The sequence below is a fragment of the Thunnus maccoyii genome, chromosome 17 (genome assembly GCF_910596095.1).
Source record: "Thunnus maccoyii chromosome 17, fThuMac1.1, whole genome shotgun sequence".
Classification (NCBI taxonomy): Eukaryota; Metazoa; Chordata; class Actinopteri; order Scombriformes; family Scombridae; genus Thunnus; species Thunnus maccoyii.
In genome coordinates, this window is record NC_056549.1 from 8587321 (window position 1) to 8609555 (window position 22235).

Sequence of the window (22235 nt, forward strand, 5' to 3'; positions counted from 1 at the left end):
ACATACGAACATACAAAACACAAGGCTGCACATATTTGTATACAAACCAGATTTATTGGATTTCTCTTGTGTACAAATGCAGGTATTTCAGACAGTGAGTGTATAAAAGTAGAAGGCTGTTACATTTTGTCGACCCAGGATGAACAGGACTATGAGTGAAGGCACAAACTATCTTGATGCATCATTATTTGATCTCGTAGTGTTTAGTCTAAAATATATTTTCTTGATGATTATCATTTCCTTGTTTAGCTGCTTTCTGTTGAAACAGGAAGGACACATTAACCAGCTTAATAATTTAAGATCATATAAGACCAAATGTTTAAACAATATCCAACTCTAAGCCCATTTTTTTTTTTGGATATGATTCTCATTATAGGCCTTATCCCATAATCACACTGCAATCATCATAGTGTAGCTCGTCTCTGCTGGAAGGTCATTTCAGAGACATACAGTATTTCTGTAGAATAACATTTTATTTACACACTAAAAATAAATCTATCTTATGATTAAAAGAATTTCTCTTGAGAAATTTCTGGTAATAGTAAAAATGTCTTCAGCTGCTCGTATGCAACATTCAGGCCTCGTGAAACAAACATTGGTACACCGATTGTGTGTTTTGTCTCCCAAGAAAAACGTTTTTCCTGCTGACGAGGTAGAGATTCATTCTCTATCTTGGCTCTTCAGTGGAGAAATGCAGAACAAAAACACCATTCTCCAAAATTATCCTCAGTCCATTTTAAACAATATTTGCTTAAAATACTAAGTAGGTCTGTCTGGCATTTTTTTTGGACTGTTCCACCGACTCCAATGTACACGGGCGAAATCGTTCAGGAAGTCCCAGGTATTTCAGCAGTGTATGAGGCTCGGGTGTAGCTCAGATGGCAGACTGAAGCACAATGATGTTAGATCCTGGAATGAGGTTCTCATCCTGCCCATCAATCAGAGCGTCCCACTGATTGAAGGTTTTTTCCAGACCTGCACAATCGAAGATGATTTGTTGCATAATTCACAATTTCAGCAAAACAGAACTTAAAATGTATTGGTGGTTTAAGAGAAAAAAACCTGGGAGACACAAGAAATCACATCCTGCTGAGACACAAAGTTGTGTTTGTGTTTCTTACCGAGATGCTGCTGCAGAAAGGCTAGTGTTGCTTTGTTGGAGAGGTCTATGGCGAGCTCTGGGTCGATCTCCCCCTTCAGCTTCATCAGCTTTCCGATCCAGTTACCCGTGAGGAAGGTGAAGTCCGGGAAACTCTGGTGGACTGTACCTCTGGAGGAAGGCGGTTGGAGGAGAACATTAACACAAACTCAAAGGGAAAAAAAAAAAGATGTTGAAAATGTTAGACACTTAAATTCTGATAATGAGACTTGATCAGTGATTGTTCTTTTATACCGAATAGTGATCATTTTCCTCTGTATCACAGCTGAGTCCAGCTTCTTCATGCGGGTGATGTTCCCCGCCCACTGGAACTTCTCTGAGTTGATGAAGAGGATTGGCTGTTTCACTCGAGGAAAGGTCTCGTCCTCTAAAGGGAACATCCAGGCGTCCAGCGCTACGCCACACCTGATAAAAAAAAAAGAGTTTTCACAGAATGTTATCAAAAAATACAACACGTCAGCATTAATAACAACAAGTATCAATGAATATGAAAGTTTGATTCCATCTCTTGATTCTCCTTTGTCCTAAACAAAGAGACATGATGATGGAAGAACACTGGATGTACATTTTAAAACCCACATACTTGAATTTAACGTCTTTGCTCAGGGCTTCGATCACCGTCGCTCCCCCGAAGGAATGCCCTATCGCCGCTACCCTGGACAGATCCATGGAGTTCTGTTAGCCAGGAGACAAAGAGGAAGAGATAATGAGTAAGAATTTACTTTAAACTATTGCCTTAAACCCTCTCTTTCACCCAGCTGATCAAACTAATGCAATCAGCTGGGAAGAACACACATTGAGACAATGCCCTGTGTGACAAAACATCAAAGATATTGATTTGATTTGACTCATTTGGATGACTGAAGCTAATATGAAGCTTCAGCCGTCCAAATGTGTCAAATCAAGTAGATATCTTTCAATGTTACGGTCTTTTTAGTGCCAAAGTCCCTCTTTTTGTTACTACCACCACAGCTCAACAGGGAAACACTGTCCAAGGAAACACAAAGAGTGAATTTGATGCTAAAAAGACTGTAAATGTGGCAGATATCCACTAGATATGAATAACTCAGACTGCTGAGGAGTCATATAAGCTTCAAGTAAAATTTTAACCACATTTTTGCACAGAAGGAGGACTGTGGATTTTGTCCCCCATCACTTACACTGTAAGTCCATTATGAGGGGATCCTCTAATGGCCAGTATGAACAGGACGGATGATTACAGCGAGAAACACATGTCAGTGTTCATTTGGGAGCCTGACTGTTGTTTTAAGACAGACTTGAAAAATTGTGAACTCATCCTTTAACCATTTCAATATTAATGTGCCAATGAATCCCTCTGTAGTTCATTCATACTGTCCAAAGAGAGGCCAACAAAAACTACAATGAAAGTGAATACAGTACTCAATTACTAGTACATAAATATAGAACTACTGATGAATGTAGAAAAAGTACCTAAAAAAAACACTCTAATCAAGATAACCAACTCATATATAATATTTTCCACCCTTGGATCTTACTAATATTTTGTTACAACAATGGAAACTGACTATTAGACCATTTTTCATTCAATTTTCTGATGAATGGTAGGTTCCATTTTCATTGTTTTGTCTGTTGCAACATGCTGTTGGCTGGTTTTCATTACACGACTTCTCTAAAACTAGACCTAAAAACAAAAGTTCCTAGAAATGTTACCTTCAGCGTCATCCAGTCAAACTGTTTTTGCAAAACATTTTGCACTGGTGTCCCTGAGTTGATCTCAGTCAGTTTATCCAGAGCCATAATGCATTCATCTGCTCTCTGCTTCACCTGGGAGTGACAGGGAAGATCAACATAAATCAGGAGAAAACATGAAATATAGTTCTCATTTAAGTCTCACTCTTTGAAATACAAACTCAACATGATACAGTGCAGTACTGTATCTCAAACTGTTACAGATAGCTCGATGAAATGCAAAGATAAGAGTGAAAAGAAAATGATGAAGCTGGCAGACCAGAACGAATATCAGATCTGGCTGAAAAAATGAGGATGTGGTTTGATTTGATCATCGTTGTCGTGCAGCATATCGGTTACTGTGTGTAAAGTTAATTTGTTGTGCAATCCAGCTTCTGCAAATTCCAAACAAACACTGTATGAAAGAGGAATCATTTCTCCACCTCTGCTTTCATACTAAGAATCTAGTACGCTGCTGTCATTAAAGGACCAGTGTGTAGGATTTAGTGGCATCTAGCAGCGAGGATACAGATTGCAACCAACTGAATACTCTTCCCCTCTTCTACCAACCTTGTAGGAGAATCTACGGTGTCCACAAAACTCTTGAAAAACGTAAAAGGCCCTCTCTAGAGCCAGTGTTTGGTTTGTCCATTCTGGGCTACTGTAGAAACATGGCGGTGCAACATGGCGGCCTCTGAAGAAGAGGACCTGCTCCCTATGTATATATAAAGGGCTCACTCTAAGCTAACGAACACACAACGATTCTTATTTTCAGGTGATTATACACTAATTAAAACATACTTTTTAATATTATATTCCATTTCTGCAGACTGAAGTCTGTTCCGCTAGATGCCACTAAATTCTACACACTGCACCTTTAAGCTGATAAAAAAAAACAAAGTGGATTTTATTTTCTGATGATGTAACACTTCGTACTTGCTTATTTCTGAGGGCGAATTCGTTCTCTCCGTGCTGCAGAGGCCTGTAATACATCCACTCCTTCACCATTCCGTCTGTGTCTGAGGCAGACGGTTTAGGCGAATTCTTATCGGCCTTCTCCGACTCCGTCTTCTCACGAAAAAAATATGTAGCTGAGGCGGACAGGTCTCTGCATTAAAAAGAAAAAGACAATTTGGCAAAATTATAATGATTCAGAAGCTAACTACAAAATAACATTATTGTTTGGATTTTTGAAAATTTGACAGGTTGATTTGGGCTTTTTTTAATTATTTGGATGTGTTTGGAAGCTTTTCCTTTTTACACATAATTGAGTCCAAAGTTAAAAAGTGTTTTAGCACAAGCTCACAGGACACACATACATAATGTACTGTGCGAAGTTTAGTTGCTCACTAAAGTTGCTAGTTGCTATCCCAGGCTTGAACTTTGTCTTTGTTTTTGTTGTGACTTACTGTAGCTCATATTAAAACGGAAATGACAGTAGTCTTTTTGACTGTTTCGGTTCGTTTACAGTCAGACACTGAGCAAATCAATTTGGCAGTGTGACAGAAGCACGAGTGGCTGCAGGCATGTGAAACTGTTCCCACATAACAGCCATGAACCAGCAGGTTTACTATCTCACACTGGCACATGCTCTGTCTGTGGCTTTTGCCTTTAACCAGCAACTAAAATTCAGCGGGACACCACTTCAATCCACATGAGTGACAGATTAACTGTAGCCATTATGTTCATCTCCATACCATCCTCTTGTCTCTATACTGAAAAGAAATGTGATGACCTGGTTCGTACTATTGTCTGCACACCGTTTCCACTCCTACTCCACCGATAAACAGCCGCTTGCAGGAGAGACTGACTTTGCTCGTCTGTGGTGACTAACCTCTGTTACTGTTAGGTTTTCCTCCAGCTGACATACTGTGTTAGTTTCAGAAGTTTCCTGTTCTATACAGGATATGATTAACATCTGTTGTGCCAAAACCGCCTGATCTAATCATTGTTTGTGTTCTGTAAGAAGCTCCTTTTGTTTTTAATCAAGCAAATGCTGACATAAACACATAAAGAAAATGTGTGTTTAATAAAGATCATGTATAAATACCTGTGTTCCACTGAGGCCACGATGAAGCCCTGAGAGGCCAGTTCTGAACATATGGCTGAGTACAAAGTCCTAGAAAAAACAACAACAAGGAAACATCCATTAGACATCCCTAGCTGACAGCTGATCTTCACTTCATGAGTAAATACTACAGCAATGTCAAAGATGTGTTGTGTGTATACCTAAAGGCTCCTAAACCGTGGGAGAAGATAACTACTGGACATTTTCCATTTGATTTAAATGGAGCGTCCAAGCAGGCTGGGATCTTAAAGGACCCTGAAATAAATAAATAGCAAAAAGACAAACTTTAAAAAAAAAAGAAAAGGAACATAACGGTGTTTGTATACGTGCTAGCAAATTTAATAGTTAAGGTGTACACATGATTGTAATGGTGACCACTTCCCAAACGTGCTGTCGTGTTGGTTTTGTTACCCTTAAGACGTCTGCTGGCATCCACACATTTCACCACAGTGTGAAAACACAGTTGCACAATCGCAACCTACTAAAGTAAAGTTATTTATAATCTAAGAGGACCACCTTTCTGTTTCACTATTGTCAAAGTTACATTGCTGTCGCTTTATAATACAGTTGGAAGTGAAGATTGGTTGAAAAAGCTCCGATGTGTGCAACAATAACACAACTCTGACAAAAATGAAAACAGACATGATGTGATTGGTTGAGTGACTCAAGCTACACAGTCTGTAAGTTGATTCATACACATTCAAAACTCGCTATGGTATCATTTTCCTGTATGTACCTTCTAAATGTTATATGTCCTGCGTACTACTGGTTGAAGGTATTTACCAAAGAGGTAGTTGAAAATCTTTTCACTGAGAGTCCTGTTGATTTTCATGAAGTCCGCCAGACCATTAAAATACTCTCTGCACGGGACCCAGTCTGGTTTCTCAGCTTTTTCAATCTCTTGGCAAGGATAGTAAAGGCGGAAGAAGGTGCCCTGTTGGCGAGACAGATACTGAAGGTTCACAATTAAACAAACAAATACACTAATGATAAAAGGTGCGAGTAGCAGCATGTCCCAAATATGCTTTTGTTTACAGATACTGTCATGATTAACTATGTAACTCTTGTCCTTGTTGGACTGCTATCAGACGATGATAAAGTAACACAACTGATAATCAACATCTTATTGCTGATCTCTAAATAGCTGTAAACACAAGTTTACGCCCAGACGTGCTATCTCTATTCATCCATTGTCATGCGCAGCAGCTTTAATTTCTGCTGAAATTAAGCAATATTCTAGTTTTTAGTTATTCCTGATCCTTTTTTTCTTCTTCATAAACATTTAAACTTAAAGATATAGGTGCAGCATGATGTTAACATTGCTTTCTCATTTAAGATGGCCCTTTTGTCAAGTTATTTATTTTCTCTTGAGGAAGTGAAGCACGCCTATTGCAAGCAACTCTTTGCAACATATCCTCTGTGAGTAAATATGCAGTTGGACTTTTACCTGTGCTGAGTGGTCCATCATAAAGTCAGTACATCCCACAGTATTGGGGCCCTTGGCTGGCGGGATCCCGAGGTTATTACTGCAGGTGTTTCCCATGGCGAAGAAACCAAGCGTGTATCTCCTCTGCTCTGTGGCGTAAAGACACACTAATGTAACAGTATACTCAAGTCAACCTGACAGAAACAGATAAAGATGAATGCCCAAGTCATGGCATGACTTGACAGAAAATAACAGAAGTGCTGAAAATACACCTGCTGTTTTCTCATAGTGAGCTCTAAATCTCAGCAGATTATGAACCCTTGTATTAAATGCTGTTTTTTAAAAAAAAATCCTTACACGTTGTAAGTGATATTCACTGTTAATGTATGAAAGGTCACTCACCTGGGTAGTCTTCTTACATTTAGTGTGCTTTTTTATCAGCTGTTTTTCTGTTAATTTGCTGTCATTGTAACAGTAACAGTGGCTGAGGAAACGAGTGTGGTATTTATAAAAGTGTGGCTTTTCAATCCCTACCTGTCCTTGTCCACTCGTAAACCTTCTTGACTACCAACTGTACAAATCCTCCATTAGAAAACATCGAGCTCAGAGGTTTGAGCAGCAAGCTAACCTTCACGCTAAGCGAGGTGTCTTCTGTGGCTAGCTTAAAAAAAGCCACAAAAACACTTATATAGCTAGTTAACAAAAAGAAACAATGCCTACCGGAGATACAGGCGTACGTTGGGTGTCAAGGGTTACTAACATCGGTTTCGTAACATAATCGTGTAATTTGAGTTTCTGTAAAAAATGTACCAGTGTGAATCATTGGGGAGTGGTTTGCCCAGTTAAACAGGTCGTTTAGTGTAATGCTGCATTCATGTGCTCCTCGGGAGTTGGGAAGTCGTTATTCTGACTTCGGTGTGTTCATGAGAGAAACAACATTGGACGCTGCAAACAAGAGGTGTTGTATTTTGTCTCAGACCTAAAACCACTAAAATAATGCTTCACCTTATTTGTTATCAGGGTTAATAGTAATAATAACTACAAATAATAAATACATGGACAGCAACTAACGGTTACAACCTAATAGCATATTACAAATTACATGTGAGCAAAAACTTGATATGCAATGTGTGAATTAATAAACGTTTCTTGCCATCAATCAAACATTTGACTTTCGGTTGTCATGTTTCAGCGCACATGACGCCAAGTTTCGGCAAGTGGTCTACCAAAATTTTCTTTGTCTTTCCGAGTTGTTATTACGACGTGAATTTTCCCAGCTGGGAACGCATTTTTCTGATTATTCAGACAGCACATGAATGCCACATTAGCTAGTAACGTAGAAGGGGACAAAACCAGAGCCGTTGAAGAGGAGAGTTCACGGCAGTTTCTTGTAGTTAGCAGTGGTCCTCCCACTGGCTGCCGAAATAGTTCCCAACTATACTTAACTATATTAAATAGGTTATATATAGAACTCATATCATCTTACAGTTTTCGACTAAATATCTGACTTTTTGGGGGTTTAAGGCGGTATAGGTGTCTCAATATCCGCGCTCATATGTCCCTGGTAAAAACAAATTGGGTAAACTGTAATTTATACACGACTCTGGTTAGAGCCAATGAAACTGAGTGACAGACCTGCGGTCAAGTGGGCACGTGCGTTTGTTGACAACAATCATCGACACTTTAATTGATATTTTGATTGCTATTTCGCAAGGGGACGGTGCTGTTATATATTTGGTTAATATATTTGGATATTTGGTTTATTCATTATTTAGCCCGTCTGTGTGTTTGATGTGAGTGAGGGTGACCCCCGCCCCTGTAGGGGGCAGCAAACAATAAACACCAGAGAAACGAAGCTAGTAGAAACCTGACAAACAGAGCTAGCAAAGCTAACTAGCCTAGCTAAACCTTAATTCATCAGTTTTCGCTCCTGTTCAATATGAAATTGGTGAGTAAAAACAAGTTAGTAGCACAATTAATGTTCAAGTAGCCACGTCAACCCCTGCCGACTATAATAGCATGTAAGCAAATCGTTCGGGTTATTATAATGAGACTACAGTTGTGTGTGTGCCCGCTTCTGGACAGCTCTAAATTACAGTCTATGCTATAGACAAATAACATGAGGTCCTTCCTTTTGTTTTTCTCCACATATGTGTTTCTAATGATTGTCTTTTCTTTCAGTACTGTCTGTCTGGTCATCCCACCTTGCCTTGCAATGTCCTCAAATTTAAATCCACCACCATCATGCTGGACTGTGGACTGGACACCACCTCTGTCCTCAACTTCTTGCCCCTTCCTCTCGTGCACAGGTGAGTGGCTGGCATCAGTGGTAGCTAGTGCATTCTTTCCTTCCTACCTACCCACCTACTTATCTAACTAACTTCCTACCTACCCACCTATTTATCTAACTAACTACCTAGCTTACTTCCTACCTACCTACCTATCTTCCTCTCTCCCTCCCTAACTAACTTCCTAATTAACTAACTTCCTTCCCTCTGTCCTTCCTACCTACCGGCCTACTTAACTAACTAACTAACTAACTAACTAACTAACTAACTAACTAACTCCCTACCTACCTCACTGCCTTCCTTCCTTTCTTGGTTACAGACTTGTTGGTGTAAAATTTGTGTTTGTCCCTTTTCAGTCCAAGACTCTCAAAGCTACCTGGTTGGGTCTCGAAGGATGGAACAATTAACTTGGAAAAGGTGTGAGAAGCTGATTTTGTTTTTGTTGTATTTGATTAATTGAGCACTCACTGTCTCTGGACTTCAACCCGTGTGTAAATGTTGATTTGTGAGATCAGCTTAAAGGATGAGTTCACAATGTTTTAAGTCTTTCTTAAAACAACAGTCAGGTACCTAAATGAACATTGAGAATATGTTTTTCTTGCCATAATCATTCCTCCTGTTCATACTGACCATTAGAATATCCCTTCATAATAGACTTACAGTGTAAGTGATGGGGGACAAAATCCACAAAAATGTATTTAAAAGTTTATCTGAAGCTAATATGAAGCTTCAGCGTCCACTTATATTGAAAACACAAAAGAAGGGGATCTTTTAATAGCCGGTATGAAGAGGAGCAATGATTACAGCGCGGAAAACCTCTTTCATTGTTCATTTGGGCACCTGACTGTTGTTTTAAGACAGACTTTAAAAACTGTGAACCTATCCTTTTAAAGTCATTGTTTTTTTCCTGTGAAGTACACATAGAATACTTCTGATGATGAAACACAATTAAACTATAGACTTCAGTCGAAAGTTAAGATTTTCTTCCCACCTTTCCAGGAGCTGAAGGAGTGTGCAGGAAGAGTGTTTGTGGACTCACAGCCAGAGTTCTGTCTCCCTGAGGTAATAAATCCAGCCACCACACATATACTCCTACACATATAAGCTATTTTTACAGTTATTTTAAATACTTTGACAATCACTTATTCAAAATGTATATAATAGTAAATGCTCTGCCTGAAATAATAATACATATTTGCTCTAAATAAACTAAATCTTTTCCATTTATGTCAACCGCAGAGAGAACTGCTGGATCTGTCTACCATTGATGTCATCCTGATCTCTAACTACCACTGTATGATGGCTCTGCCCTACATCACCGAACACACCGGCTTCACTGGCACGGTGTACGCCACAGAGCCCACCCTGCAGATTGGCAGGTAAGGAATGAAAACTCATTCATTTAAAGGGAAACCTACATGTCACACTGTTTATCTTATTTTTATCGCGGTTCTGTAAACAGAGCCAGAGGTTTAAATTACTGCTTTGAATTTAATTGTGTTTGAGAATTAAGAAAACGCTGCTCTGTGCCATTCTCTCTCCTCAGACTGCTGATGGAAGAGCTGGTGAACTTCATGGAAAGAGTTCCCAAAGCCCAGTCTGCCACCTGCTGGAAGAACAAGGAAACGCAGAGGTCGGTAAACTTGTCAGAAAGAACACATAACTTATGAAGAGAAGAGTCAAGGAATGAATAACCTGTTATTACAAGTGCATGTGACATGATCTGAATAAATAAATCGTTGTTTTATATAAGGATGCTCCCTGCGCCACTGAAGGATGCAGTGGATGTGTGGACGTGGAAGCGATGCTACAGTATGCAGGAGGTCAACTCTGCCCTCAGCAAAGTGCAGCTCGTGGGTTATTCACAGAAAGTGGTAAGAACTTCTTTTGTTAGAGTCAGTTCACAGGCGCACACTGATGCTGATGGAAGGCTTCAGTGATACAGCCAATTATCATCAGACAGTATCTCCTGTGTGTTTGCATAGAAAATGTACGTCAAAAAAGTTAAAAGGGACAAAAACATAGCAGATTTCCCTCAGGCTGTTATTAATTATGTTGTTTGTATAAAATAGCTTTTTTCTCATGAATATTAACGTGTCCTCATAGTGACTTTTTTTTTTTTTTTTTTTCCCCTGCAGGAGTTGTTTGGAGCGGTACAGGTCTCCCCATTAAGCTCTGGTTACTCATTGGGTAGCTCCAACTGGATCATCCAGTCTCACCATGAGAAAGTTTCCTATGTGTCAGGGTCATCCCTCCTCACCACACATCCACAGGTAAGTCAAGAGGTCTAACGCGGATGGCGCTGTATCGCAGAATGTCCACAGGATCCGGCTGTGTCGCCTTCTGGTTGCACTACGGCTCCGTTGGAAACGTTGAAAAGCAGAGCATCTGTTCTTCAGCAGACACATTGCTAATGAACTTTAGAGATAACAGATGCTTTGTGACTGCATTTTACTCTGTTTAATTACTGTACTACCACATGCTGCCTTATATCTGAATGACCTGAATAGTGTGTATAAAGTAGCCTACGTCCACATAAGCCTTTCAAATTCATAAATGCATTTTTTTTCTCCATTTTGCCCTCTGTCATCAGTTGGTTGGTGTTTTTCTCTCCCAAAACAGAACTTTTGCAAAATGATGATAGACTTACTGAGACAGACCGGGTGAGGTTTGGGGGTTTTGTGGCATTACAACCTTTCATCACCTCCTCACCGCAGAGCAGCAGCTCGAGAATGACTGCTGGTTTACATGTAGTATTCATGATCTGCGTCTAAATCACTAATTCTGTTGTCTGACAACAGAAAGAGAAATATATATAAATGAGAACAAATAAATTGTGAATTTGGTTGTATATAGGTGATGGCAGAGGGCAGGAGGGGACTGAACGGAGGTTTACAGAGTGCCGTCTGTCCCGATCCTCACCAGATGTTGGCTGTGATGTACAGTTTTATTGTTTGCAACCTGAAAAGAGGAGAAAGAGAAAGATGTAGTAGCTTTTACAATACATCTCCTCCCCCGGCTACTTGTTTACAAGAAAAACTAGTTTAGTTGTTTAGGCCTACGTGTTATCAGTATCATTAAATACTGATTCAGTGGCCAATAATAACATTATCATTTTTATAAACCCCCTCTGTACTCATGCTCACTATTTTGAGCAAATTCCTGAGAAAAAAAAAAGGAAATACACTATTCTATTTATTTCAAGATACAAGGCAAATTACACAGTGGATAGAAAGTTATTATGTTTACCGGACAGTTATTTCAGTAATTCAGAAAGTCTTCTACTTCTGTGGCAAAGACATGTCTGATTCTCTTGTTCAATAGAAGGTGAAGAATACAATCGGCCCTGAAAAAGAGGCTTTGGTCCAGTCAGTTTGTGATCTTTGGGAGTTTTTTTTTGTCAGAAAAAGCTGGAAGGGGCTGATATGAGATGTGTCTTGGACTCCGATAATCTCTCTGGACAGTTTTGCTCACAAAGCTACCTCTCACACACATGTCTGGTGATAATTTAAAGTGTGTGCTCTCTTCTCCCAGCCGATGGACCAAAGCTCCCTGAAGAACAGTGACATCCTGATTCTGACAGGCCTCACCCAGATGCCCACCGCCAACCCAGATGGCATGCTGGGGGAATTCTGCAGCAACCTGGGTAGGTTGAACTGTACTTGGCAGTTCATTAAGAGGATGCCTTTCATATTATTATCAATGTCTGCTGGAATAAAACTTTTTAATGTTTGTAAATGTATCTGTTTCTGTAGCCATGACGATCCGTGCGGGAGGCAACGTGCTAGTGCCGTGTTACTCCTCAGGGGTGATATACGATCTGCTGGAGTGTCTGTACCAGTTCATCGAGAGCGCCAACCTGGGAACCACGCCCTTCTACTTCATCTCGCCTGTTGCCAACAGCTCCCTGGAGTTCTCTCAGATCTTTGCTGAGTGGTGAGGAGCTGTCGATCAGAGTTTAACATTTAATCCTTTCACGTTACTTTACATCACATTACTGTTGTTGACTGCAGGAGCACTGTGTGGTGTGTGTGATTCTGATAAAGTCTGCATTTTCTGCCAATATGGTGCATTGCAGCAAACAAAAATATTGTCATTTCTATGAAACAGCAACATTTTCACATGATGCTGGTTTATAGCCGTGCTAATTTTCTAACACATTACGTCTTCTGTCATCTTATATGTGATCCCAGCCACTTGTTGATTGGTTCTACAAGATTATTCTGGGATATTCTGATTAGTTATGATTTGTTTTTAATGATTTCAGGCTTTGTCACAACAAGCAATCAAAGGTGTATCTTCCAGAACCTCCATTTCCCCACGCAGAGGTAAGTCCTGCTGCTGCTGTCTCCTGCTAGTGATGATGGAAACTTGAAAACTTTGTACTAGCAAATTAGAGCCTAAGAATAATCTCTGAAAAAAGGACCAGTTATCTGACATCGTGTCAGCACTGCAGTTCATTAACATGAGTTTCTTTGCCTAAATATATTCAGGTTTATCTCAGTACACATGGTCACATTGACACTCAACTCTAGACGAGCCTCATGTGTTTTTAATGTTATCTTGAGCTGTTGTATGAATGCAGAGGAAACAACGATCCCTGTGTTGTCGTCGTCGTTTCAGTTGATCCAAACCAACAAGCTCAAGCACTACCCCAGCATCCACGGAGACTTCAGCAGCGAGTTCCGTCAGCCGTGCGTGGTGTTCACCGGCCACCCTTCTCTGCGCTTCGGGGACGTGGTTCACTTCATGGAGCTGTGGGGCAAATCCAGCCTCAACACCATCATCTTTACTGGTGAGGAGAGGAGCAATTCAGTAATTCTAAAGTAGACATTACAGCATCTGAAAGCGTCTTTGTCTCTCCTTCACCCCACCAGAACCAGACTTCTCCTACCTGGATGCTTTGGCTCCCTACCAGCCGCTGGCTATGAAGTGTGTTTACTGTCCCATTGACACGCGGCTCAACTTCCACCAAGTGTCAAAGCTGCTCAAGGAAGTACAGGTAACGGTACACTTGATCATAGAGAAAGAAAATATAAAGAACTGCTACAACAAAAGTCAACCTTAAAGGCTTGTGTCAGTGTAGTCCACATCACTGTCCCCTGACTTGCCGTCTTGCAGCCCCTCCATGTGGTGTGTCCAGAGCAGTACACTCAGCCTCCACTGACCCAGTCGCACCGCTCTGACCTGATGCTGGAGCTGCAGCCCCCTCCCATGCCCTACAGACGCTGCTCTGTACTCAACCTGCCCTTCAGACGCCGTTACGAACGTGTCTACATACTGCCAGAGGTGAGGCACATCAGAGCAGTGACTAGTACAGCTTGAGTTCCTGTGGGGATGAATATATTCTCCTCCAACTTTCTGGTTAAAAGGGGCTTAATAGAGTCATCTGACAATGTTGAATAAAAGATAAAATCAGCCCTTTAGGAAACAGATGGCAAGTGCATATTTCAAATTCTCTAATGTGTTGGCATAAGACAATGACATATGGTGCTTAAAAAGCAGAATAAAAGATTGAAATGTTTTATGGAAATATTCAAACTCCTGTCAGAAAACAGGTGGCCAATTTTCATGTCTTAAAGACACCGTCTGATTCCTCTATTCCTAGCTGGCCAACTCCCTGGTGCCGTCTGAGATCAAACCCGGCATCTCTGTGGCAACTGTGTCTGCCGTGCTGCACTCCAAGGACAACAAGCATACGCTACAGGTGTGTGTGTGTGTGTGTCTGTGTATGGATGTGTGAATATGTATAGTGTCTGTGAACCAAACATATGAGAAGTCAGGAGGACAACAAAAGAATAATTTAAGTTTTAAAATCTGTCTCTCCTCTCATGTTGTCAGTCGGTGCCTAAACCTCCTCCAGCGCCCCCCAGCAAGAAGAGGAAGCGGGTAATGGAGGAGCCCCCAGTGGTGATGTCCCCAAAACCCCTGCTGAGTGGAGCTGTGCCCCTGGAAATGTTTCTGGCCACATTGCAAAAGGTCTGAAAATCTGCAGACACACTTTTTTATTTATATTTACCATTGATGCAGGTTCAAACTGTGTTGTCAGGCATCAATTTTACAACATGACAGTCAGAAAGAACATACAGAAAAACATATTTCTGTTCCCCCACAGCACGGCATCACAGAGGTGAAAGTGGAGGAGACGACGGACGGACACATCCTGCACCTGCAGGCGGAGGACACGCTGATTCAGCTGGAGGAGGACGGGACACACATCGTCTGTGACAACAACGAGCCGCTGCGTACTACGCTGCGAGACCTGGTGCTCCGCTTCCTGCAGAAACTCTGAAGTGAATCCTCCTCACACCTGCGTGTTGTTAGATGTTTAACAGCGTTTCTGCTGTATTGGACTGAAGATGGCAACAGAGAGGATGGGAAGGACTGGAATGTCCCCACCTTAGTTGCATATTTAACACTGTTACATTTACAGTAGTTTTACTGTAAAGTCCAGTTATATCTTGTAAAATAGTATTTTGTATTAAAGATGAAAAAATGTTTTTTTTTTTAAGATCAGCTCATTGAGTCTTTCAATTATGAAAAAATCTTGCAAATGAAAATGTAGAAATCAGCAATCATGAGTTTGTATTTCCAGAGGAAGTGAGAAAAGAAGGGATCCGTTAATTCGTAAGAGGAAAAACTAGAGAACTAAGTTCCTCTTTCTTTATAAATAAGTGTAAAAATAGAATTTGAAATCCTCACCTTGTAAGTTTCATCCAGACGTCATTATGTCAGTTTGTGATCAAACGATCAGCTGAAGACGTTGCATGTTTGATTGATATGATTAGATTATTTGCCCTTTAAAAAGACTTAAGGTGCTTCAAAAATGTGTAAAAAATGCTCCCAGCTGTATCTGAATGAGGTTTTTCCTTCTAAAGGGGTAGTGACTCTAACCTACACACCTCTTCTGAAACAGCCATAATACTTGTGTGTTATGGTTTCTAGGTTACTGATAGTTTGATAAACAAAGAGCAGCAGCAGTTTGGAAAGTTAAAACTTGAATTCTAAATCATCATCATATCCAAAAACAGTCATTTAAAGTACATCATTCAGGAATAACTGTTTTTTTTCATTAACATTCACTTCTTTTTTTAAATCTTTTTTATATTCTGGGGCATTTTATGCCTTTATTAGGTAGTGACAGTAGAGACTTTCACTTTCTGATTGAGACACCATGATGATCTGCTATATTAGTCTGTTGTTCAAATTGAGAATTACAGGACATCTTCCACAGTGCCAACATAGCCTTTAAAAACCCAATGACACATTTGCTCACTCTAAGCTTATAATCACATTACATTGGTGGAGAAAAAATAAATACTTTTGTTTGCCTAAGGTGCTTGGCCACTATTCAGTGAGAGCACATAGAGATTTAATGTCCAACAGCTGAAGGTGCAGACTAACATCGATGTGCCAACAGATTTCTTTCTAAAAGAAGCACAGCACTGTGCCTTCTGCTTCTTATAAGGACTTTATGCTGCTTTGACCTGAATCCCAGTTTGTGTGGATTTTGTCCGGGTGCCACATGTCACACATGCAGTTGATCCAAAGTACTGAAAAAAGTCCAGAGTGCTGGTTATTTTGTGTCACAAAAATATTTAATTGGTGTAGGGTTTACATGCAGCTAAAATACATTTAATATTATGCTTTCAATGTACAATATCTTACAGTGTACTACATGACCATTGCTTTGATAATACAGCTGTGTGCAGCAGAAGATAAAACATGTGTGATCAATAAATGTCAGGGATTCTTGGGCTCAGTGAGAAAACAAACAACAACAACAACAAAAAGAAGCACTTCCATTCGTTTCCCTCGGTGACAAAACTGACAAATACCACAGACTTGGACAGACACATTAAACTTTAAATATACCTGCTCCTGTTTGTCCAAATGTCCTGTAAAAAATCAGTCGTCTTCAGCGAAAACAGAAATAAAAAGGTAAAAAGTATCAGGGTACGTTTGTTGCGTTTCAGCGGGTGTAGACATTAAAACAAGAGGGTGCACATTTTGTAATGCGGTTCCTGGCGGGAAGAACAAATAGTGGGACAATGCTACTCGTTCCTTCAAAGCCATGTTGACAGTGCATGTGTGTAACGAGGTCAGCGAGGTGTGGTCCAAGTCTGTTTTTTTTTTTTAACCTATCAACACTACAATCGTATGGACAGAAATTAAATAACACATCTTTATATTAACATCAACCCATATCTGCTTTATTCAACACTCATGAGCATGTTTTTAATAACAGAACTGTCCCCTTTTTGTTCTTCCTTTCAGTACAGGCAGTGCAATTAAGAAGGTTTCTGATGTGATGACAAGCTTGTGTTGGTGCGACCCAAGCAGTGATATAAAGGTCTTTACAAAAGTCTCGGTGCACCCTGAGGAGTCATTTGGTCTTGAACTGACTGTGGCCAGTAAAAAAAAAAAAAGGTGGACAGTAGGTGACAAACGTGACAGCCGCCCTCAGGCAGTAGCACTTCAATCACACAGTGAAATGATTCTCGGTAACGGTGGGTTAGTTCATTGCTTTATTTATCCCCCCAGAAGCCTGTGATTTAATGTTTATCTTACTGTTTGATTCTTTATGTAGAATTTGGTCAATTGAGGTTGTGTTTGTCTCTTCTTATATGCGGTTTCATACTGTTCTCTAATGGCTGATAGCTATCAAACTCTTGTTATGCATCAAATCTGTGCAGAATTTAAGGGCCTGAATTGAGTATAAGCAGTGCAGCAGGAGCTATGCATAACAGCCTAAATTAGGTGTGGAACTTAGTAAAAGCGTAAACGTCCCTGACTCAAGATACAGTGCTGCTACTAAAACTGCTTATACTCATCACTTTTACTCGTATCTGCACTCTGTATGGCTGCCTAGAGAGTTGTGAGTTGTGGGGTGGAGGGGGGTCAACCGGTTAAATGTGTCCTCTGTTTCGTCAGCTGTTCGAAGTCCGTCGTCTCCCTCTACTTGGATTCTTTCTCTGCGTCCAGCAGCGCAGAGTGAATGCCCAGCTTCTTCAACTCATCCACCAGATCTCCGTTCTGGTGCATCTGCAGCAGGATGTCACAACCTCCGACAAACTCGCCGTTGAAATACACCTGAGGGATCGTGGGCCAGTTGGAGAAGTCCTTGACTCCTGTAGAGGGGAGACAGTATTAGTGTCAAGAGTGACAAATAGCTTGAAACCAATATAGTATCAGATGTCTGACTAAGAGAATCATGACAGGATTTTCACATTTGTTATTTTTTTAATCTTCCAAGAAAAGGTCATTTGGCAAACAAGAAGTGATGAGTTTTGGTTACACTTTTAGCAGCATGTTTGTGTTTTATTGACAGAAGTACTGTGCAGTAGTGATGGTCAGTGGTCTTAACCGAGCTCACAGCAGCACCTCGATCGCCTAGTGATCTCAGGGAAGTGTTGTTCAGAAACACCACAGCAAAAACCACTTGACAAAAATGTCACCAAACCAATAAAGTTGGATGAATACTGACTGAGTTTGTTGCCTTTAAGATAACAGAATTACAAATTAAGAGGTGTGCAGAGAGGGTTGAAAACTATAAACTAATATATGATAGATATGTAATAATGCTAATTATAAACAGCTGAAATGCTTCAGAACATTTTATACTGCTGTATCGACAGCAATGAACTTTTTTTTTTTGCATTCACTGGAATGAAAACCCTTTTGACAACCTGTCTGTCTGTCTGACATCCCAAACCTTCTGGATCTCTCTGGTGGGTGTCCTATTAAATAAAAGTAGAGCTGCAATGACTAGCTAATTAATCGATTCATTGCCAATTTGCTATTTTGATAATCAATTAATCATTCTTTAAGAAAAAAAGTCCAAATTCTCTGATTCCAGCTTCTCAAATGTGAATATTTTCTGGTTTCTATGACACAACTTAAAGTATCTTTAAGTTTTGGGCTGTTTGTCAGGACAAAATAAGACATTTTCTGGACCAAACAACTAATTGATCAATCAAGAAAGTAATCAATAGTTTAATCGATAGTGAAAATAATTTTGAGTTGCAGCCTTAAATAAAAAGGGACACAATGACACTCAAATTATTCTGGTTCTGTGTCACTTGGGAATACCAAAACATGTTTTTCAGTCTAACAATAAGCAGCACTTTCAGTAGGATACAATAGTGAATTGTTAGACACCACTCAGGCTTTGGGGAAATAATCTAACAGACTCATCTCAGTGTCAGTGTTTACTGCCACTATGCCTCTAATTAAATATCAAAATACATGTCTTGAGGCCTTAAAGTTCTGTCTTTTTTATAAGAAAACTGACTGTTATGTCCTGCCCTGATTAAAATCCCAGATCAGCTAGTGTCTGGGTTAGGGATGTGCCTTATCATATCGTTCACAATAATATCAGTATAATTTTTAATATGATACAAAATCATTATATCGTGATAATAGCAATATTCAGACATAATGACATCAGACCACTTACTCATTTTACTCCACGGTGGAGGAGTTAGTCTCAAAAGTAGTTTGGAGTGGTTTGGTTACAAAAGATCAGATGTGCAACAAACCACAGTAATATGTAAGAAGTGCAAGAAGACTGTAACAATCAAATCAAATACAACAAACATACAGACGGGGGACAAATTAAAGGAAAAAACTGAATAAAAGAGTGGAGAAACATATCAAATGCAGATGCTTCTGTGTACCAGGGCTCACTCAATGGTTTGGTGAGTATGACAATGGTGTGAATAAAATGTAAGGACCTTTACAGTCACCAGATTTCAGATTTTGGACCAACGATGAATAAATTATATAAACTTTCATCTTCAAATCTATTTAGTGATGTCTGTTATTGTCTCTGATGCAGTATGTCCTTTTATTATGTCTGGCTGTTTGTTTTTCTTTCCATCTGCTGTACTCAGGTCTCTCTTGCAAAAGAGATTTATATCTAAATATGATTTAATAAAGGGGAATTAAATAAATGAGGGAATATCTCATGGAGAAGTGGTGCTCATCCCTCCAAGAGAGCTCCACAGACTTAGCAAAGAGCACTGAAGCTGTTCTGGAGGCTCATGGTGGCCTGATTCCCTACTAAGATACTTCATGTTGGTTTCTCCTTTCATTTGTCACCCATCTGTATTTCACTACCTCAAGCGGAAGCACCTGGTTGAGTAAAAAGAGAGCCAAAAATCCTGTGAGGAGTATTTTGTCATATCTTCAAAAAATATCATATTGTGATATTATTTTAGGGCCATATCATCCTAGTCTGAGTGTTTTGATCTCTCTCAGCTTGCTACGGTGTGTCACATGACATTGCACTGCTGTTGCAACATTACCCCTCAATTGACAAAACCCCATTAAAGGCCAGTGCTGATGTAACTACCTGAAACAACTTCCTAGTTCCTTCACATCTTTGATGTCATTACAAACAGGGAAGGTTTCATTGTCAGTGGCAAACCAGTTTGGCTGTAAAAGCTGAAAAAGACAGTCATGTCCACAATGATGGTTTAACTGGAAGCACCACGCCCTTTGGTCCTGCTGCAGAGCTCTGATAAAAAAAAAAACTACACCTTTCAGAGCTATCTAGACAAAAATAGGGGCCAACAGTTGATAGCTGAAGGAAGTTTATGGTGTACTGAATATAGTTTAAACAATAAATACTAGTTAAGAAGGCCAACTGAGACACAAACACTGATTAAATCAATTTGCAGGTTATTTATCCCATATGTTTTATGCTTGACAGTCATAAAGAACTTAAACTAAAAGCCGAAAGTGTAACTGAGCGGTGACAACTTGTTGCTGCCATGACTCTAATCAGTTTTTCTGACCTTGTCTGAGGTCCTGGTCTTCCAACACGTTGTACGCAGCATAGTTGTCCACTCCATGCATCCGGAGGATCTGCACCACGGCGTTACTGAAGCCACACATGGGCTGTGCCGGCGTCCCCTTCATGAACACCACCACCTTGTCCTTCTTCACCATCGCGCCAAGGTCTTTCTGCAGGTCCGCCGTCGCGCACAGGAACCGGGCCGAGGCCGACGACACGCGTCCGTCGACCGGTCTGGGCAGATAGTGCGCCGCCACCCCGGACCGCAGACACCGCGCAGTGGATCTAATTAAACTGTTCATGGTCTTTGGTGGGTTATATATTGCCTGTGAGGAGAAGAGATACCGCAGAAACGGACGTAAACTCACTTCAACACAAGCCGGAGTGTAACCTCCTAACATGCACTGACACCAACCAGCAGGGGCGGGACCTGAGCGCTCATTGGACAGCTGCTCCCAAACAAACTCTAATCTGATTTACTATTGGTGAAGCCGCATGTCAATCACACCAGTTACACAAGGATGAGTATGAAAAAATGAAGGTTTAATAAAAAAAAATAAAAAATCACACTCGTTGTCACAAATTCTTGTATTTTGTTTTAAAATACCAAATATAAAAAAAAAAAAAAATAATTATTTCCAGGTTATAAAAGCCCATAAAAACGTCCGGGGCGAGTTCGAGCAAAGAGGAAGAAGACGACGACGTTTTGAAAGATGGCGGCGCACAACACACAGAAGAACAACAACAAAACGGCGAAACCTGGAGGAAAAGCGGCTCAGCCGCTAATCATCGCTAAAACTCCGGCGGAGGAACAACGTCTGAAGCTGGAAAGGTTGATGCGGAACCCGGATAAGCTCGCTCCCATCCCGGACCGGCAGAAAGAGTGGACCCCGCGGGCTCCGCCGGAGTTCGTCCGGGATGTGATGGGCTCCAGCGCTGGCGCCGGCAGCGGGGAGTTTCACGTCTACCGGCACCTCCGGCGCAGAGAGTACCAGAGACAGGACTTTCTGGACAAGATGGCAGAGGTGATGAATAAAGAGCAGGACTATCTGGATAAAGTGGAGGAGAACAAACGCATGGCCGACGAGAGGACGGCAAAGCGCAGGAAGAAGCGGGACAAGATGAAGCAGAAGAAGCTGATGGCGAAGAAAGCCAAACTAGAGGCTAAAAACAAGAAAGATGACGCCGACCAGAGCTCGTCTAGCAGCGAGGAAGAGAAGGAGGAGGAAGAGAGAGAGGCTGATGATGATGCAGAGGCTCCCAGCTTCATCATGGGGAAGAAATAAACCCCTCTGTCTCCTGCAGGGGTGGCAAACACAAACTGGGCTGACTACTGGGTTTAATGCTCCTCATGCTGATATTGTGGGTGATTGATCATGAAGACATAGGGGGAGATGGGACACAAGAATCTCTTAACTTTTGGAACAAGTATGCTCCCTGTTTTACTGTTTAACACCAGAAAAAAACAGACACACTGCCTAGATTAATAGGCAGAGAAACCCCCACCGACTGCATGGTTTTATGCAGATAATAGCAGCCAGTGTCCCAGTTGGAAAAGGGATATTTTAAAAACACTTCAGATTCTTCATTGTGCTGTTCACTAAAATGTCTGATGTCTCAATGTTTCATGTGGTGGGCCAGATATGCTGTTGATTCTTGAGTTTGTAAAAATGAAGTTTTCTGAATTTGATTGGATTGTTTGGAATCCTCTATATTTTTATTATGTGTTTTAATAAAAATTAGAACATACATGGACATTCAGGTGTTATGTAATTCCTTTTCTG

The 22235-nt window shown here is 40.6% G+C and overlaps 4 protein-coding genes across 7 annotated transcripts; 2 read left to right on the plus strand and 2 right to left on the minus strand.

Annotated features, from left to right (window-relative positions):
• Positions 1-11: 11 nt before the first annotated feature.
• Positions 12-7379, minus strand: pla2g7 (phospholipase A2, group VII (platelet-activating factor acetylhydrolase, plasma)). Of its 3 annotated transcripts, none has more exons than XM_042389863.1 (11): positions 7084-7379; positions 6385-6512; positions 5721-5871; positions 5099-5192; positions 4920-4988; positions 3806-3977; positions 2852-2965; positions 1743-1834; positions 1394-1564; positions 1122-1270; positions 12-975 (listed from the first exon to the last, which is right to left on the minus strand). In XM_042389863.1, the coding sequence occupies exons 2-11, from the start codon at positions 6478-6480 to the stop codon at positions 875-877; spliced, it is 1209 nt and encodes a 402-aa protein (XP_042245797.1). In that variant the 5' UTR covers positions 6481-6512; positions 7084-7379; the 3' UTR covers positions 12-874. The 3 variants fall into 3 exon arrangements, with proteins under 3 accessions (XP_042245797.1, XP_042245796.1, XP_042245798.1); XM_042389862.1 differs by having other exon boundaries at positions 6898-7379; XM_042389864.1 differs by lacking the exon at positions 7084-7379 and adding an exon at positions 6766-6891.
• A 600-nt stretch (positions 7380-7979) lies between these two features.
• ints9 (integrator complex subunit 9) lies at positions 7980-15162 on the plus strand. Of its 2 annotated transcripts, none has more exons than XM_042389853.1 (17): positions 7980-8016; positions 8545-8672; positions 9008-9068; positions 9651-9713; positions 9891-10030; positions 10198-10284; positions 10405-10525; positions 10790-10924; positions 12186-12297; positions 12407-12587; positions 12919-12979; positions 13275-13446; positions 13529-13653; positions 13773-13940; positions 14260-14358; positions 14493-14630; positions 14767-15162. In XM_042389853.1, the coding sequence occupies exons 2-17, from the start codon at positions 8608-8610 to the stop codon at positions 14941-14943; spliced, it is 1905 nt and encodes a 634-aa protein (XP_042245787.1). In that variant the 5' UTR covers positions 7980-8016; positions 8545-8607; the 3' UTR covers positions 14944-15162. The 2 variants fall into 2 exon arrangements, with proteins under 2 accessions (XP_042245787.1, XP_042245786.1); XM_042389852.1 differs by lacking the exon at positions 7980-8016 and adding an exon at positions 8023-8311.
• A 1065-nt stretch (positions 15163-16227) lies between these two features.
• On the minus strand, positions 16228-20899 carry glrx5 (glutaredoxin 5 homolog (S. cerevisiae)). Its single transcript, XM_042389867.1, has 2 exons — positions 20453-20899; positions 16228-17782 (listed from the first exon to the last, which is right to left on the minus strand). Exons 1-2 carry the CDS (start codon positions 20850-20852, stop codon positions 17610-17612), a joined length of 573 nt encoding a protein of 190 aa, XP_042245801.1. The 5' UTR covers positions 20853-20899; the 3' UTR covers positions 16228-17609.
• Positions 20900-21109: 210 nt separating this feature from the next.
• On the plus strand, positions 21110-22208 carry prkrip1 (PRKR interacting protein 1). Its single transcript, XM_042389869.1, has one exon. The coding sequence runs from the start codon at positions 21165-21167 to the stop codon at positions 21735-21737; it is 573 nt and encodes a 190-aa protein (XP_042245803.1). The 5' UTR covers positions 21110-21164; the 3' UTR covers positions 21738-22208.
• The last annotated feature ends 27 nt before the right edge of the window (positions 22209-22235 follow it).